Consider the following 16,010-nt stretch of genomic DNA (forward strand, 5'->3'; position numbering starts at 1 on the left):
GAATCCTCTTGAATGATGGGGCAGTCTGAGGGGTCAGTGAGTGCGGAGAGTCGATCTTTGTCACTTGAACCCTCTTGAATGATGGGGCAGTCTGAGGGGTCAGTGAGTGTGGAGAGTCGATCTTTGTCACTTGAACCCTCTTGAATGATGGGAAAGTCTGAGGGGTCAGTGACTGCGGAGAGTCGATCTTTGTCACTTGAACCCTCTGGAATGATGGGGCAGTCTGTGGGGTCAGTGACTGCGGAGAGTCGATCTTTGTCACTTGAACCCTCTTGAATGATGAGCCACTCTGAGGGGTCAGTGACTGCGGAGAGTCGATCTTTGTCACATGAATCCTCTTGAATGATGGGGCAGTCTGAGGGGTCAGTGAGTGCGGAGAGTCGATCTTTGTCACTTGAACCCTCTTGAATGATGAGCCACTCTGAGGGGTCAGTGACTGCGGAGAGTCGATCTTTGTCACTTGAACCCTCTTGAATGATGGGGCAGTCTGAGGGGTCAGTGACTGCGGAGAGTCGATCTTTGTCACTTGAACCCTCTTGAATGATGGGGCAGTCTGAGCGGTCAGTGACTGCGGAGAGTTGATCTTTGTCACTTGAACCCTCTTGAATGACGGGGCAGTCTGAGGGGTCAGTGACTGCGGAGAGTCGATCTTTGTCACTTGAACCCTCTTGAATGATGGGGCAGTCTGACGGGTCAGTGAGTGCGGAGAGTCAATCTTTGTCACTTGAACCCTCTTGAATGATGGGGCAGTCTGGGGGGTCAGTGAGTGCGGAAAGTCAATCTTTGTCACTTGAACCCTCTTGAATGATGGGGCAGTCTGAGGGGTCAGTGACTGCGGAGAGTCAATCTTTGTCACTTGAACCCTCTTGAATGATGGGGCAGTCTGGGGGGTCAGTGAGTGCGGAAAGTCAATCTTTGTCACTTGAACCCTCTTGAATGATGGGGCAGTCTGAGGGGTCAGTGACTGCGGAGAGTCAATCTTTGTCACTTGAACCCTCTTGAATGATGGGAGAGTCGAAGGGGTCAGTGAGTGCGGAGAGTCAATCTTTGTCGCTTGAACCCTCTTGAATGATGGAGCAGTCTGAGGGGTCAGTGACTGCGGAGAGTCAATCTCTGTCACTTGATCCCTTTTGAATGATGGGGCAGTCTGAGGGGTCAGTGACTGCGGAGAGTCGATCTTTGGCACTTGAACCCTCTTGAATGATGGGGCAGTCTGAGGGGTCATTGAGTGCGGAGAGTCGATCTTTGTCACTTGAACCCTCTTGAATGATGGGGCAGTCTGAGGGGTCAGTGAGTGTGGAGAGTCGATCTTTGTCACTTGAACCCTCTTGAATGATGGGGCAGTCTGAGGGGTCAGTGACTGCGGAGAGTCAATCTTTGTCACTTGAACCCTCTTGAATGATGGGGCAGTCGAAGGGGTCAGTGAGTGTGGAGAGTCAATCTTTGTCACTTGAACCCTCTTGAATGATGAGCCGGTCTGAGGGGTCAGTGACTGCGGAGAGTCGATCTTTGTTACTTGAACCCTCTTGAATGATGGGGCAGTCTGAGGGGTCAGTGAGTGCGGAGAGTCAATCTTTGTCACTTGAACCTCTGGAATGAGGGGGCAGTCTGAGGTGTCAGTGAGTGTGGAGAGTTGATCTTTGTCACATGAATCCTCTTGAATGATGGGGCAGTCTGAGGGGTCAGTGAGTGCGGAGAGTCGATCTTTGTCACTTGAACCCTCTTGAATGATGATGCAGTCTGAGGGGTCAGTGAGTGTGGAGAGTCGATCTTTGTCACTTGAACCCTCTGGAATGATGGGGCAGTCTGAGGGGTCAGTGACTGCGGAGAGTCGATCTTTGTCACTTGAACCCTCTTGAATGATGAGCCACTCTGAGGGGTCAGTGACTGCGGAGAGTCGATCTTTGTCACATGAATCCTCTTGAATGATGAGCCACTCTGAGGGGTCAGTGACTGCGGAGAGTCGATCTTTGTCACTTGAACCCTCTTGAATGATGGGGCAGTCTGAGGGGTCAGTGACTGCGGAGAGTCGATCTTTGTCACTTGAACCCTCTTGAATGACGGGGCAGTCTGAGGGGTCAGTGACTGCGGAGAGTCGATCTTTGTCACTTGAACCCTCTTGAATGATGGGGCAGTCTGACGGGTCAGTGAGTGCGGAGAGTCAATCTTTGTCACTTGAACCCTCTTGAATGATGGGGCAGTCTGAGGGGTCAGTGAGTGCGGAAAGTCAATCTTTGTCACTTGAACCCTCTTGAATGATGGGGCAGTCTGAGGGGTCAGTGACTGCGGACAGTCAATCTTTGTCACTTGAACCCTCTTGAATGATGGGGCAGTCGAAGGGGTCAGTGAGTGCGGAGAGTCAATCTTTGTCACTTGAACCCTCTTGAATGATGGAGCAGTCTGAGGGGTCAGTGACTGCGGAGAGTCAATCTCTGTCACTTGATCCCTCTTGAATGATGGGGCAGTCTGAGGGGTCAGTGACTGCGGAGAGTCGATCTTTGACACTTGAACCCTCTTGAATGATGGGGCAGTCTGAGGGGTCATTGAGTGCGGAGAGTCGATCTTTGTCACTTGAACCCTCTTGAATGATGGGGCAGTCTGAGGGGTCAGTGAGTGCGGAGAGTCGATCTTTGTCACTTGAACCCTCTTGAATGATGGGGCAGTCTGAGGGGTCAGTGAGTGCCGAGAGTCAATCTTTGTCACTTGAACCTCTGGAATGATGGGGCAGTCTGAGGGGTCAGTGAGTGTGGAGAGTCGATCTTTGTCACTTGAACCCTCTTGAATGATGGGGCAGTCTGAGGGGTCAGTGAGTGTGGAGAGTCAATCTTTGTCACTTGAACCCTCTTGAATGATGAGCCGGTCTGAGGGGTCATTGACTGCGGAGAGTCGATCTTTGTTACTTGAACCCTCTTGAATGATGGGGCAGTCTGAGGGGTCAGTGACTGCGGAGAGTCGATCTTTGTCACTAGAACCCTCTTGAATGATGTGGCAGTCTGAGGGTCAGTGAGTGCGGAGAGTCAATCTTTGTCACTTGAACCTCTGGAATGATGGGGCAGTCTGAGGGGTCAGTGAGTGTGGAGAGTTGATCTTTGTCACATGAATCCTCTTGAATGATGGGCCAGTCTGAGGGGTCAGTGAGTGCGGAGAGTCGATCTTTGTCACTTGAACCCTCTTGAATGATGGGGCAGTCTGAGGGGTTAGTGAGTGTGGAGAGTCGATCTTTGTCACTTGAACCCTCTTGAATGATGGGAAAGTCTGAGGGGTCAGTGACTGCGGAGAGTCGATCTTTGTCACTTGAACCCTCTGGAATGATGGGGCAGTCTGAGGGGTCAGTGACTGCGGAGAGTCGATCTTTGTCACTTGAACCCTCTTGAATGATGAGCCACTCTGAGGGGTCAGTGACTGCGGAGAGTCGATCTTTGTCACATGAATCCTCTTGAATGATGGGGCAGTCTGAGGGGTCAGTGAGTGCGGAGAGTCGATCTTTGTCACTTGAACCCTCTTGAATGGTGGGGCAGTCTGAGAGGTCAGTGACTGCGGAGAGTCGATCTTTGTCACTTGAACCCTCTTGAATGATGGGGCAGTCTGAGGGGTCAGTGAGTGCGGAGAGTCGATCTTTGTCACTTGAACCCTCTTGAATGATGGGGCAGTCTGAGGGGTCAGTGAGTGCGGAGAGTCGATCTTTGTCACTTGAACCCTCTTGAATGATGGGGCAGTCTGAGGGGTCAGTGACTGCGGAGATTCGATCTTTGTCACTTGAACCCTCTTGAATGATGGGGCAGTCTGAGGGGTCAGTGAGTGCGGAGAGTCAATCTTTGTCACTTGAACCCTCTTGAATGATGGGGCAGTGAGTGCGGACAGTCAATCTTTGTCACTTTAACCCTCTTGAATGATGGGGCAGTCTGAGGGGTCAGTGACTGCGGAGAGTCGATCTTTGTCACTTGAACCCTCTCGAATGATGGGGCAGTCTGAGGGGTCAGTGAGTGCGGAGAGTCAATCTTTGTCACTTGAACCCTCTTGAATGATGGGGCAGCCAAAGGGGTCAGTGAGTGCGGAGAGTCGATCTTTGTCACTTGAACCCTCTTGAATGATGGGGAAGTCTGAGGGGTCAGTGACTGCGGAGAGTCGATCTTTGTCACTTGAACCCTCTTGAATGAGGGGGCAGTCTGAGGGGTCAGTGACTGCGGAGAGTCAATCTTTGTCACTTGAACCCTCTTGAATGATGGGGCAGTCCAAGGGGTCAGTGAGTGCGGAGAGTCGATCTTTGTCACTTGAACCCTCTTGAATGATGGGGCAGTCTGAGGGGTCAGTGACTGCGGAGAGTCGATCTTTGTCACTTGAACCCTCTTGAATGATGGGGCAGTCTGAGGAGTCAGTGACTGCGGAGATTCGATCTTTGTCACTTGAACCCTCTTGAATGATGGGGCAGTCTGAGGGGTCAGTGAGTGCGGAGAGTCAATCTTTGTCACTTGAACCCTCTTGAATGATGGGGCAGTCTGAGGGGTCAGTGAGTGCAGACAGTCAATCTTTGTCACTTTAACCCTCTTGAATGATGGGGCAGTCTGAGGGGTCAGTGACTGCGGAGAGTCGATCTTTGTCACTTGAACCCTCTTGAATGATGGGGCAGTCTGAGGGGTCAGTGACTGCAGAGAGTCGATCTTTGTCACTTGAACCCTCTTGAATGACGGGGCAGACTGAGGGGTCAGTGAATGTGGAGAGTCAATCTTTGTCACTTGAACCCTCTTGAATGATGGGGCAGTCTGAGGGGTCAGTGAGTGTGGAGAGTCGATCTTTGTCACTTGAACCCTCTTGAATGATGGGGCAGTCTGAGGGGTCAGTGAGTGCGGAGAGTCAATCTTTGTCACTTTAACCCTCTTGAATGATGGGGCAGTCTGAGGGGTCAGTGACTGCGGAGAGTCGATCTTTGTCACTTGAACCCTCTTGAATGATGGGGCAGCCAAAGGGGTCAGTGAGTGCGGAGAGTCGATCTTTGTCACTTGAACCCTATTGAATGATGGGGCAGTCTGAGCGGTCAGTGACTGCGGAGAGTCGATCTTTGTCACTTGAACCCTCTTGAATGATGGGGCAGTCTGGGGGGTTAGTGAGTGCGGAGAGTCGATCTTTGTCACATGAACAGTCTTGAATGATGGAGCAGTCTGAGGGGTCAGTGAGTGCGGAGAGTCAATCTTTGTCACTTGAACCCTCTTCAATGATGGGGCAGTCTGAGGGGTCAGTGACTGCGGAGAGTCGATCTTTGTCACTTGAACCCTCTTGAATGATGGGGCAGTCTGAGGGGTCAGTGACTGCGGAGAGTCGATCTTTGTCACTTGAACCCTCTTGAATGATGGGGCAGTCTGAGGGGTCAGTGACTGTGGAGAGTCGATCTTTGTCACTTGAACCCTCTTGAATGATGGGGCAGCCAAAGGGGTCAGTGAGTGCGGAAAGTCGATCTTTGTCACTTGAACCCTCTTGAATGATGGGGCAGCCAAAGGGGTCAGTGATTGCGGAGAGCCGATCTTTGTCACTTGAACCCTCTTGAATGATGGGGCAATCTGAGGGGTCAGTGACTGCGGAGAGTCGATCTTTGTCACTTGAACCCTCTTGAATGATGGGGCAGTCTGAGGGGTCAGTGACTGTGGAGAGTCGATCTTTGTCACTTGAACCCTCTTGAATGATGGGGCAGCCAAAGGGGTCAGTGAGTGCGGAAAGTCGATCTTTGTCACTTGAACCCTCTTGAATGATGGGGCAGCCAAAGGGGTCAGTGATTGCGGAGAGCCGATCTTTGTCACTTGAACCCTCTTGAATGATGGGGCAATCTGAGGGGTCAGTGACTGAGGAGAGTCGATCTTTGTCACTTGAACCCTCTTGAATGATGGGGCAGTCTGAAGGGTCAGTGACTGCGGAGAGTCGATCTTTGTCACTTGAACCCTCTTGAATGATGGGGCAGTCTGAGGGGTCAGTGAGTGTGGAGAGTCAATCTTTGTCACTTGAACCTCTGGAATGATGGGGCTCTCTGAGGGGTCAGTGAGTTCGGAGAGTCAATGTTTGTCACTTGAACCCTCTTGAATGATGGGGCAGTGTGAGGGGTCAGTGACTGCGGAGAGTCGATCTTTCTCACTTGAACCCTCTTTAATGAAGGGGCAGTCTGAGGGGTCATTGACTGCGGAGAGTCGATCTTTGTCACTTGAACCCTCTTGAATGATGGGGCAGTCTGAGGGGTCAGTGAGTGCGGAGAGTCGATCTTTGTCACTTGAACCCTCTTGAATGATGGGGCAGTCTGAGGGGTCAGTGACTGCGGAGGATCGATCTTTGTCACTTGAACCCTCTTGAATGATGGGGCAGTCTGAGGGGTCAGTGACTGCGGAGAGTCGATCTTTGTCACTTGAACCCTCTTGAATGATGGGGCAGCCAAAGGGGTCAGTGAGTGCAGAGAGTCAATCTTTGTCACTTGAACCCTCTTGAATGATGAGCCGGTCTGAGGGGTCAGTGACTGCGGAGAGTCAATCTTTGTCACTTGAACCCTCTTGAATGATGGGGCAGTCTGAGGGGTCAGTGACTGCGGAGAGTCGATCTTTGTCACTTGAACCCTCTTGAATGATGGGGCAGTCTGAGGGGTCAGTGAGTGTGGAGAGTCAATCTTTGTCACTTGAACCCTCTTGAATGAAGGGGCAGTCTGAGGGGTCATTGACTGCGGAGAGTCGATCTTTGTCACTTGAACCCTCTTGAATGATGGGGCAGTCGAAGGGTCAGTGACTGCGGAGAGTCGATCTTTGTCTCTTGAACCCTCTTGAATGATGGGGCAGTCTGAGGGGTCAGTGACTGCGGAGAGTCAATCTTTGTCACTTGAACCCTCTTGAATGATGGGGCAGTTGAAGGGGCCAGTGAGTGCGGAGAGTCAATCTTTGTCTCTTGCACCCTCTTGAATGATGGGGCAGTCTGAGGGGTCAGTGACTGCGGAGAGTCGATCTTTGTCACTTGAACCCTCTTGAATGATGGGGCAGTCTGAGGGGTCAGTGACTGCGGAGAGTCAATCTTTCTTCACTTGAACCCTCTTGAATGATGGGGCAGTCTGAGGGGCCAGTGACTGCGGAGAGTCGATCTTTGTCTCTTGAACCCTCTTGAATGATGGGGCAGTCTGAGGGGTCAGTGACTGCGGAGAGTCAATCTTTGTCACTTGAACCCTCTTGAATGATGGGGCAGTTGAAGGGGCCAGTGAGTGCGGAGAGTCAATCTTTGTCTCTTGCACCCTCTTGAATGATGGGGCAGTCTGAGGGGTCAGTGAGTGTGGAGAGTCGATCTTTGTCACTTGAACCCTCTTGAATGATGGGGCAGTCTGAGGGGTCAGTGACTGCGGAGAGTCGATCTTTGTCACTTGAACCCTCTTGAATGATGGGGCAGTCTGAGGGGTCAGTGACTGCGGAGAGTCGATCTTTCTTCACTTGAACCCTCTTGAATGATGGGGCAGTCTGAGGGGCCAGTGACTGCGGAGAGTCGATCTTTGTCACTTGAACCCTCTTGAATGATGGGGCAGCCAAAGGGGTCAGTGAGTGCGGAGAGTCGATCTTTGTCACTTGAACCCTCTTGAATTGTGAGCCGGTCTGAGGGGTCAGTGACTGCGGAGAGTCGATCTTTGTCACTTGAACCCTCTTGAATGATAGGGCAGTCGAAGGGGTCAGTGAGTGTGGAGAGTCAATCTTTGTCTCTTGCACCCTCTTGAATGATGGGGCAGTCTGAGGGGTCAGTGAGTGTGGACAGTCGATCTTTGTCACTTGAACCCTCTTGAATGATGGGGCAGTCTGAGGGGTCAGTGAGTGTGGAGAGTCAATCTTTGTCACTTGAACCCTCTTGAATGATGGGGCAGTCTGAGGGGTCAGTGAGTGCGGAGAGTCAATCTTTGTCACATGAACCCTCTTGAATGATGGGGCAGTCTGAGGGGTCAGTGAGTGCAGAGAGTCGATCTTTGTCACTTGAACCCTCTTGAATGATGGGGCAGTCTGAGGGGTCAGTGAGTGCGGAGAGTCAATCTTTGTCACATGAACCCTCTTGAATGATGGGGCAGTCTGAGGGGTCAGTGAGTGCAGAGAGTCGATCTTTGTCACATGAACCCTCTTGAATGATGGGGCAGTCTGAGGGGTCAGTGAGTGCAGAGAGTCAATCTTTGTCACATGAACCCTCTTGAATGATGGGGCAGTCTGAGGGGTCAGTGAGTGCAGAGAGTCGATCTTTGTCACTTGAACCCTCTTGAATGATGGGGCAGTCTGAGGGGTCAGTGAGTGCGGAGAGTCAATCTTTGTCACATGAACCCTCTTGAATGATGGGGCAGTCTGAGGGGTCAGTGACTGCGGAGAGTCGATCTTTGTCACTTGAAAGGTTGATGACAGATGACTATACGCAGTTAGATGCTGAACCAGTCGATACGGGCCTTGCTCAAGAGGAGTCAAAGCCACTCCCAAGTCTGAAGCACATTTCCAACTTTATTGGGTTCACAAACAATTCCAGGAGTATTCTGGGAAGCAGTGAGTCTTTCAGAGGGAAGGTGTAGCGAAGTGTGTTCATGGATTTGAAAATTCAGCAAATGTCCCGCTGAGACGATATAATTGTATTGATTTCAGGGGCAAGTTGCCATACATCACCGCCCCACCAACCTTACGTTTGTTACATCTTTCTTTACTCCTTGCAAACGAATCCACCCGTATCATTGATAATATCATATCTGGGACCGTTTTCAGGGGTGCACCCTAAGTAAGTAAGTATTATACTTGTAAAGCCCATGAATGCTGAGGCCTCTTGGCGCTAAGGGAGCTCGTCGTGTTTGACTGTTCCGCTTGTGTCCCCACCATGGCGCTTCCATAGAGCAGCCAATGTGAGGACCTTCACTTCCACTTAAAATTGCACCACAAGCTTGAGTAAACCCACAGTATGATGAATCGCAGACTTGAATTTAACTCTTAAGTGATGTCATTTGCACGCCACAGGGGTGATCAGGCGCACAAACAGACGAGCGAGTCCATCTCTCACTCTTTGAGAGGGCGAGGGAAGGAACCTGGACACGTCCTCCACATCACAACATACTCACACAAAGAGTGCCGGGTAACCACCAAAAAAACAGGTCTTTATCATTATAATTCGGGATTGGCCAACAGGAGTCTTAAAAGATTTTGACAAATGGCCCCACCCAGGATGTTTCGTGGCATCGCTTCATCGTCGGCCATGTTTCACACCCAAGCAGGTGAAGGCCACCATGGGGGACTCAACCACTGCTGGGAGTTGTTATATAAATCACTGTTGGACAACTGTAGGGATTCAAAACAATGTTATAAATATATTGAGATATACCCCGGAATTTCCCTTTAATAATGGGTATCCCAGACATGATTAAAATTCAGAATAATAACAATGAAAACCTTTTTAGTGGTTACCTGGCATTCTTTGTGTGACTAATCCTGGCTTAGCACAGAGGGCTCTGGGAAGCTGGGGGATTTGTTGAAAGTTGGCAGGGACTTGGCTCAAACTATTTTTCAACTCAGAGATGACTGCAGAAAGTATGGGATGTGGCCTGGAGCGTTTACCAGTGGCTGAGATTAATTTAAACATTCCATCCATCACTTTTTGGTGTATTTTAGCCAGTGCTGAATTTGTAAAAATATAAGTGTCTGGGATATCGTCAGGAGCACATGGCAGCTGGCACCCTCCATCGCCCCTGCCAGCTCTGCAGATTACAGTGCCAACACAACGACTAACCATCACACTCCTACAAGTGTGACATTCCAGACTTTTCGAAGCATTTGTTAGTAAGTACTTTGCAAACAAAAAATACAGTCGCAAATCCGTAGGTCAAGCATTGCCAAGCTCTACAGAACAACCTATGTTTATCATCAAATATGCCTCTTAAAACGAGCTATACAATTATCAGCTCTTGAGAGCTGTTTTCAATCCTTTCCTGGTACTTGGTACACGCCGGGCTCTTGTGCCAGGCTCGGAAGTTGTCAGCAGAGTCAGAGCACCCCTGGCTTTGACCTTTCTTGAAAGGGCTCATTTCCGGTTTCAGACTCATTATTCCCAGGGAGGGTCTCGGCCCCTCAGAGTATAATCTAGGGGAGCCATTTAATGGGCGTTCCAAATGCACAACCCTGTCATTAACACATGGCCTTTAGACACAGATTCTTCTCGAGAATGCCACCAGTCCAGGGTCATTACCAAGAAAACGTCGAGTTGAGACAATTATTTGTCAGAGGTTGTTAAAGTGCCACAACGTGAAAGAGAAGTCTCGAGAAAAGGGAGCAATTTCGCTTCAGGCGATGTGATCACAGTTATTGCAGACCAGACCAATATATTTCTCAACCAAAAAACTAAGGGCAATATTATCAAGAACGGCGTTAAAATTATCTTTGCTTTAGCGGCAGGAAACTGCCGCTAAAGTGTCAATAATGGGCTTGATAATATGCCTGTGTGAATTCCCATAGAAGCCCAGGTTAACACCAGAACATAGGCTTCTATGGGAATTCACAAGGGCCTATTATCAAGCCCTTTATCACCGCTTTAGCGGCAGTTTACTGCCGCTAAAGCGGCGATAATTTTAACGCGGTTCTTGATAATATGCCCCTCAATTTGAGAAGCTTCTTTGCTAATTTGAAGTACTAAAACAGGAGTAAAACAGGAAGTACAAAGGAAACATGAAAAAACAAGTAAGCGATGCGTGGTTGTTCATTTTCCATTGGAAACAGCCCCCCCCCCCAAACAGAAGGAAGTGATGTCACAGCGATGAACTTCTAGCCAAGTTTAATGGGAGGTCAACATCCCGTTCAGGGAGGGGCTGCTGCTGAGGCCATTCAACAACTCACTTTGTGGAGGTACAACCAGGTGTCCCAATACTAGGTGGCCGCAGGTTGATTTGTACCCATGCACCCACCCATGATTTTTGGCGCATAACGAGATATACCATTATTGATAGACCTAGGAATGCGTCAAAATGCGACGCCTCTCAGGTGAAGTGTAACGAGGAGATAGATCTTTTTCTCTCCTCATTGTTCCCCTTTCTATGTGCGCTGCGTTCTGCACAACACATAGAAAGAGGAAACGCCTCAGTGGAATATTTTGAGCAAGAAGGCGTCCCTTTGTGCACAAAAACAATACGGCAAACAACGCAGGCATCCTTGCACCATGGCACACCCGTGCCTGCATTGGTGCAAGGCAGCCCTTTGTGCGCCAGTGCAAGGAAAGGACAGCATTGTGCTGTGTGATGTTAAATACAGCGCATTCCTGCCCTTTCACGCAGTGCTGCAAGGTGACTTCCTGCGCTGCATGAAATATTGGTCAGTTTGCCCCCAGGTTTCTCTCGTTGGCATTTATGATTAGGGCTCCCGGTTTTATGGTATTTATTTTTAGGGCATTTCCGTCTGTATTGATCCATATATTTTTTAAGAATTGTATCTGTATTTATCCATTTATATTTTGGCTTTTGTGAAAAAATGAATCTAAAATGAGTATATTTTCACATTTATTTGTCTGATAAATATGCAATCATGCCTGAAGGACTGACCGTTTTCAGTCATATAAACACACTCAGATGATAAAATATGCACAACCTTGATATTAAGATGTGCATGTTTTCTTATACAAGCATATATATTGCTGTTTAAGGCTCTTCACTTAAATTCTTTTTTTTTAAACCCTCTTACTTTTAGATCAACAAAGTTATTGGCTTGGTAGTCATGATTTACAGCATTTAGAATTGCTCAAAAAATAACCCAATTTCTGTTTTTATCCACATTTTAAAATAAATACAGACAGAAAAATAAATGGTTTTCTGTCTGTATTTATGTGTAAAAATCAGAAAAAAACGGAAAACAGGAAGCCTTATTTATGATCAATTAGTTACAAGCACAGGAAATCAATTCTTACAAAGACCTGAATTGATACCCAGTCCCGTGATACTGAAAAGGCAGGTTACCTGGAGCAGTCCAGCAAAGGTGATGGCCGCGTTAGTCCTGAAGACACCGTGCTGGTCTGGTCTTGCTGGACGCATGGTGGATCCGTCCCAGCGCTCCCTACTCGCGGGGCTCGTTTATAGATTCTTTCCTTCAGAACTGCGACTGCCTGTCTGGCGAGCCCGCTTGAATGGCTGAATACATTATCGCTCTTTCCGTGTGAGCGGGCGAATTATAGGTGAGCATGAACACCGGTGTAGGGGCAGTTTAACAATTAATTGAACATTACCTCGAGGTCAACCTTCAGAGCTGAGATCCAGTTCTCATGCTTGTAGCAACACCGTTTACATGGCCAGGTACTAGGGGGCGGACGCGTGCGACGGGGCGGGAACCAGCAGCGCAACCATAAGGTTCAGCGTCACTGCTACATCAGTTGGCCACGGTCCCTGTGAGCTGCATATACATAGATGGGTGAAATTAAAAAAAAAATGCAGGTGAAAAAAAAAAAAAAAGTAGAATTTTGCCAATTTATCCTCCAACCCCTCCAAGAAGCCGAAGTTAAATTTGGCTAATCTGTTGCAAAAAGCAGTTTTGTGGCACATTTTTTAGAAAAACTTCATTCTCCAGTGAAACTGCAAAATCCATACGTGTTGAACCGTCACCAAGTTGTACAGTTGTGAACTTCATACAAGTCAACTGGCTGGAAAACAATTTTTACACAACCTGACAGGTGCCTTAACGGTGCTTCTATCAATGCAGCTCTGAGCTCTGTAGGAAACTGTGCACAACACAAAACTCAAAAAAATGTACTTAAATTCGTTGTCCAAAGGGGATGGACTAACAAGATGCCCCCTCAACAGCTGGAGTAAAACTGGACTCTGGTCGGGCAACCGAGGAAATTAGGGGGCATATTATAAAGACAGGCGACAAAATTATCGTCACTTTAGCGGCAGAAAACTGCAGCTAAAGCGGCGATAATGGGCTTGATAATATGCCCTTGAGAATTCCAATAGAAGCCCATGTTCACACCAGAGCATGGGCTTCTATCGGAATTCACAAGGGCAAATTATTAAGCCCATTATCGCCACATTAGCAACAGTTTCCTGGAGCTATTGCGGCGATAATTTTTACGCCGTTTCTTGATAATATGCCTCAAATTTCTTTGCAAGAGGAAAGGCCACCTGAACCCTGTTTCACGACCCCTAATCTGAGACCCAATCCAGGTACACACCTCTCAACTTTCATGTGTGTACTTGACTTTATATATCAAGATCTTTTTTGGCCAGGGCACTGGACTTATTAGATAAACATGTCTACAAACCCACGTATTTTCAACATTCTATTGCGGATGTTTCCAGGTAGGTGATGAGAAACCCTGGTTGCGAGCCCCCCACAGATCTCGGCTTCCTCCACCTAATGTCAGGCTGCTTGCCTGGTATTTTGCGTTATCCATATGTAGCGCCTTGAATGGGACATAGGCAGTAGTGTAGGCGCTTCATGCTCATACAAGCGGCAGGTTCAGTGATGCCAGGACTGGAGTGCTGTGAATGAATTTTCTTATTCTCAGGAGAAGCTGCGCAGTGGAGCAGAGGGCTGTCTTCACCAATGGTTGTGTCTTGGGAACATTGTTGTTGTGAATTCTGGACATGACAGTGGTTTGTATGCTCTCTATCATTCCAAAGCGTTGAGGAATGTCTGACGTTACAATGCAAACATTTACAACAAATGCCTTTACAACACAGTTTTTTTCATCGCAACATCCATGACAATGCATTATTTTACATCGCATGCCATTACACCGCATTTTTAGAAACTACGTTTACAACAAATTCCAACACATCGATTATACCATTACAACACATACCATTACAATGCACACCATTACATCGCATTTAAGGTAAGTGTTGGATAGTGCAGGGGTAAAAATTACTATTCTAACTCCAGGGGGTGCAACAGTAGGGTAAGTGTTGGATAGTGTAGGGGTAAAAGTTACTATTCTAACTCCAGGGGGGTGCAACAGTAGGATAAGTGTTGAATAGTGTAGGGGTAAAAATTACTATTCTAACTCCAGGGGGTGCAACAGTAGGGTAAGCGTTGGATAGCTTAGGGGTAAAAATTACTATTCTAATTCCAGTAAGTGCAACAGAAGGGTAATTGTTGGATAGTGTAGGGGTGCTATGCGTTGTAATGGAATGAATTGTAATGACATGCGATGAAATGCCTGCGTTGTAGTGACATGCGTCGTAATGAGATGCATTGTAGTGACATGCGAGGTAATGGCTGTGTTGTAATGCCATGAGATGTAAAGGGTGTTATGTTGTAATGATGTGTTGTAAAATTAGTGTGATGTAATGACTGCGTTGTAAAGGTTGTTTCCTGGTGTTGAGTGATGCTTTTTGCTGTTGCCTTTAGGGTGGTTTCCATGTTAGGTTTTGCATCAAAGACCCCCCCAGGGCTCAGTTGATGAGCTGCGTTCCTGTGCCACGCCCACTGTGTTCAGTTGTTCAATGCCCCCGCCACGCCCATCAATGGAGACACCCCACAAGGCGTCAGGCACAGAGATGCGCAACCATGACCTCGTCTCAACAGCCAGACACTCCTTTAAACAACTCGTTGTGCCCATTCTGAGCAGGGGACCCTGGCACTGAGCGTTAGATGTGCAAATCACATAGAGGGGCTGCAAAGTGTGCAGCTTTTTTGACCAGGTTATAGGAAAAACAGGAGGAAACCCATAAACCACGTTGGGATGGGTATATTATGTAAGCAAAAAACAATTCCCAACAGGTATTATTGAGAGACAGTTTCAATTGTGCATGCCTTTAGGCATTACTAAGAACAGAAACAAGGAGTCAATTAGTTTCGATACCCTTTCGTCGGGATCGTCATCAGGACGGGGTTGTCGATAAGTACAGTGAGGAAGCCAAGCAGGGATGCGTGGCTTGCGGCATTCGGGGGAACTGTGCGCTGGTTGCTGGTAGCGACTTGTCCTGGGACTGCTCACGTAGTTGGGCAGCGTCTGAAGAAATGAGGGGCGCAGAAGGCAAGAGCTCATCTGGCGTGGCTGTTCAGCAATGAATGCAGTGGCTGTACTTATCGACAACCCCGTCCTGATGACGATCCCGACGAAAGGGGATCGAAACGCTGTCGACCACACAGCCTGAATTAAATGACGCATATGACACTTTAAGCTCTTACAAGAAAATAACTTTTTTCCAAGTGATTGTAACTTGTATTGTAATTGAAGCTGTAATTGATGTATATACTATATTCTATGCAAGTAAAAAGAGAACACACGTCCAGGTTCGTTGGACAGTTCTGGTAGTGTCTAGTTTTAGTGTGGGACTGACAGGTATCTCACTTATCCTCCCTCTTAGGTTTTATACTCTATATTAGAGGGGCATGTTTCTCCTGAGAAAGGCAAAAAGTACTAACCATCTAATCATCAAGTCATTGAACCTTATAAAGAACAAGAGGTTATTTTTTGGTACTATCAAGACAAAAGTGTTGAATTGGAGGACGTGAAAAAACAGGGAGTCAGTTTGGTTATCTATACCCAGGTTTTTGCAACAAACAATAGTCAACAAATGGACAAAATCATTAACACAATAGTTAGGTAAGTGAACATTTGGTTAAGAACATATCACTACTTAGGTCTGGTAACAAAATATAAGTTTTATTCCACAATACAGTTATATTAAAAACAATTCATTAAAATCATTATACAATGTACATTTTCATCAGAATAATTCTTAAAAAACAAATAAAAAGGTCACAGAATCAAAAGGTCGACGCGGCGTTTCGGCTTTTTTTCTAGTATGCCTTCATCAGGACTGATTCTAGACAATTAAAATAATAAAACACATAGTTACCAGACACATCAATATCATCTTTTCACATCATTTGTCTGTCTATTGTTGCATTCTAAATCCTTTGTTGGTGATTTCTTTTATCGAACTACAGTTTTACTCCACATTATTGCCCTGTTCAATGTGTTCAATTACATTTTTCAATTACATTTTCTTAAAAAAACTTTTATGAGTCTACCCCACTGTTTGCCTTTCCCAAGGATGTATGTACTCCATA

The 16,010-nt window shown here is 47.5% G+C and overlaps 1 protein-coding gene across 1 annotated transcript in view; it reads right to left on the reverse strand.

Annotated features, from left to right (window-relative positions):
• The window catches only part of TMEM207 (transmembrane protein 207), a 125,626-nt gene extending 113,568 nt beyond the window's left edge, over positions 1-12,058 (reverse strand). The window contains exon 1 of the mRNA XM_086944967.1: positions 11,951-12,058. Within this exon, the coding sequence (XP_086801093.1) occupies positions 11,951-12,025 (75 nt within the window). The 5' untranslated portion in view covers positions 12,026-12,058. The remainder of the gene's footprint in view (positions 1-11,950) is intronic.
• Positions 12,059-16,010: the final 3,952 nt, after the last annotated feature.

This window comes from Lissotriton vulgaris, chromosome 11 (assembly GCF_964263255.1).
Source record: "Lissotriton vulgaris chromosome 11, aLisVul1.2, whole genome shotgun sequence".
NCBI lineage: Eukaryota > Metazoa > Chordata > Amphibia > Caudata > Salamandridae > Lissotriton > Lissotriton vulgaris.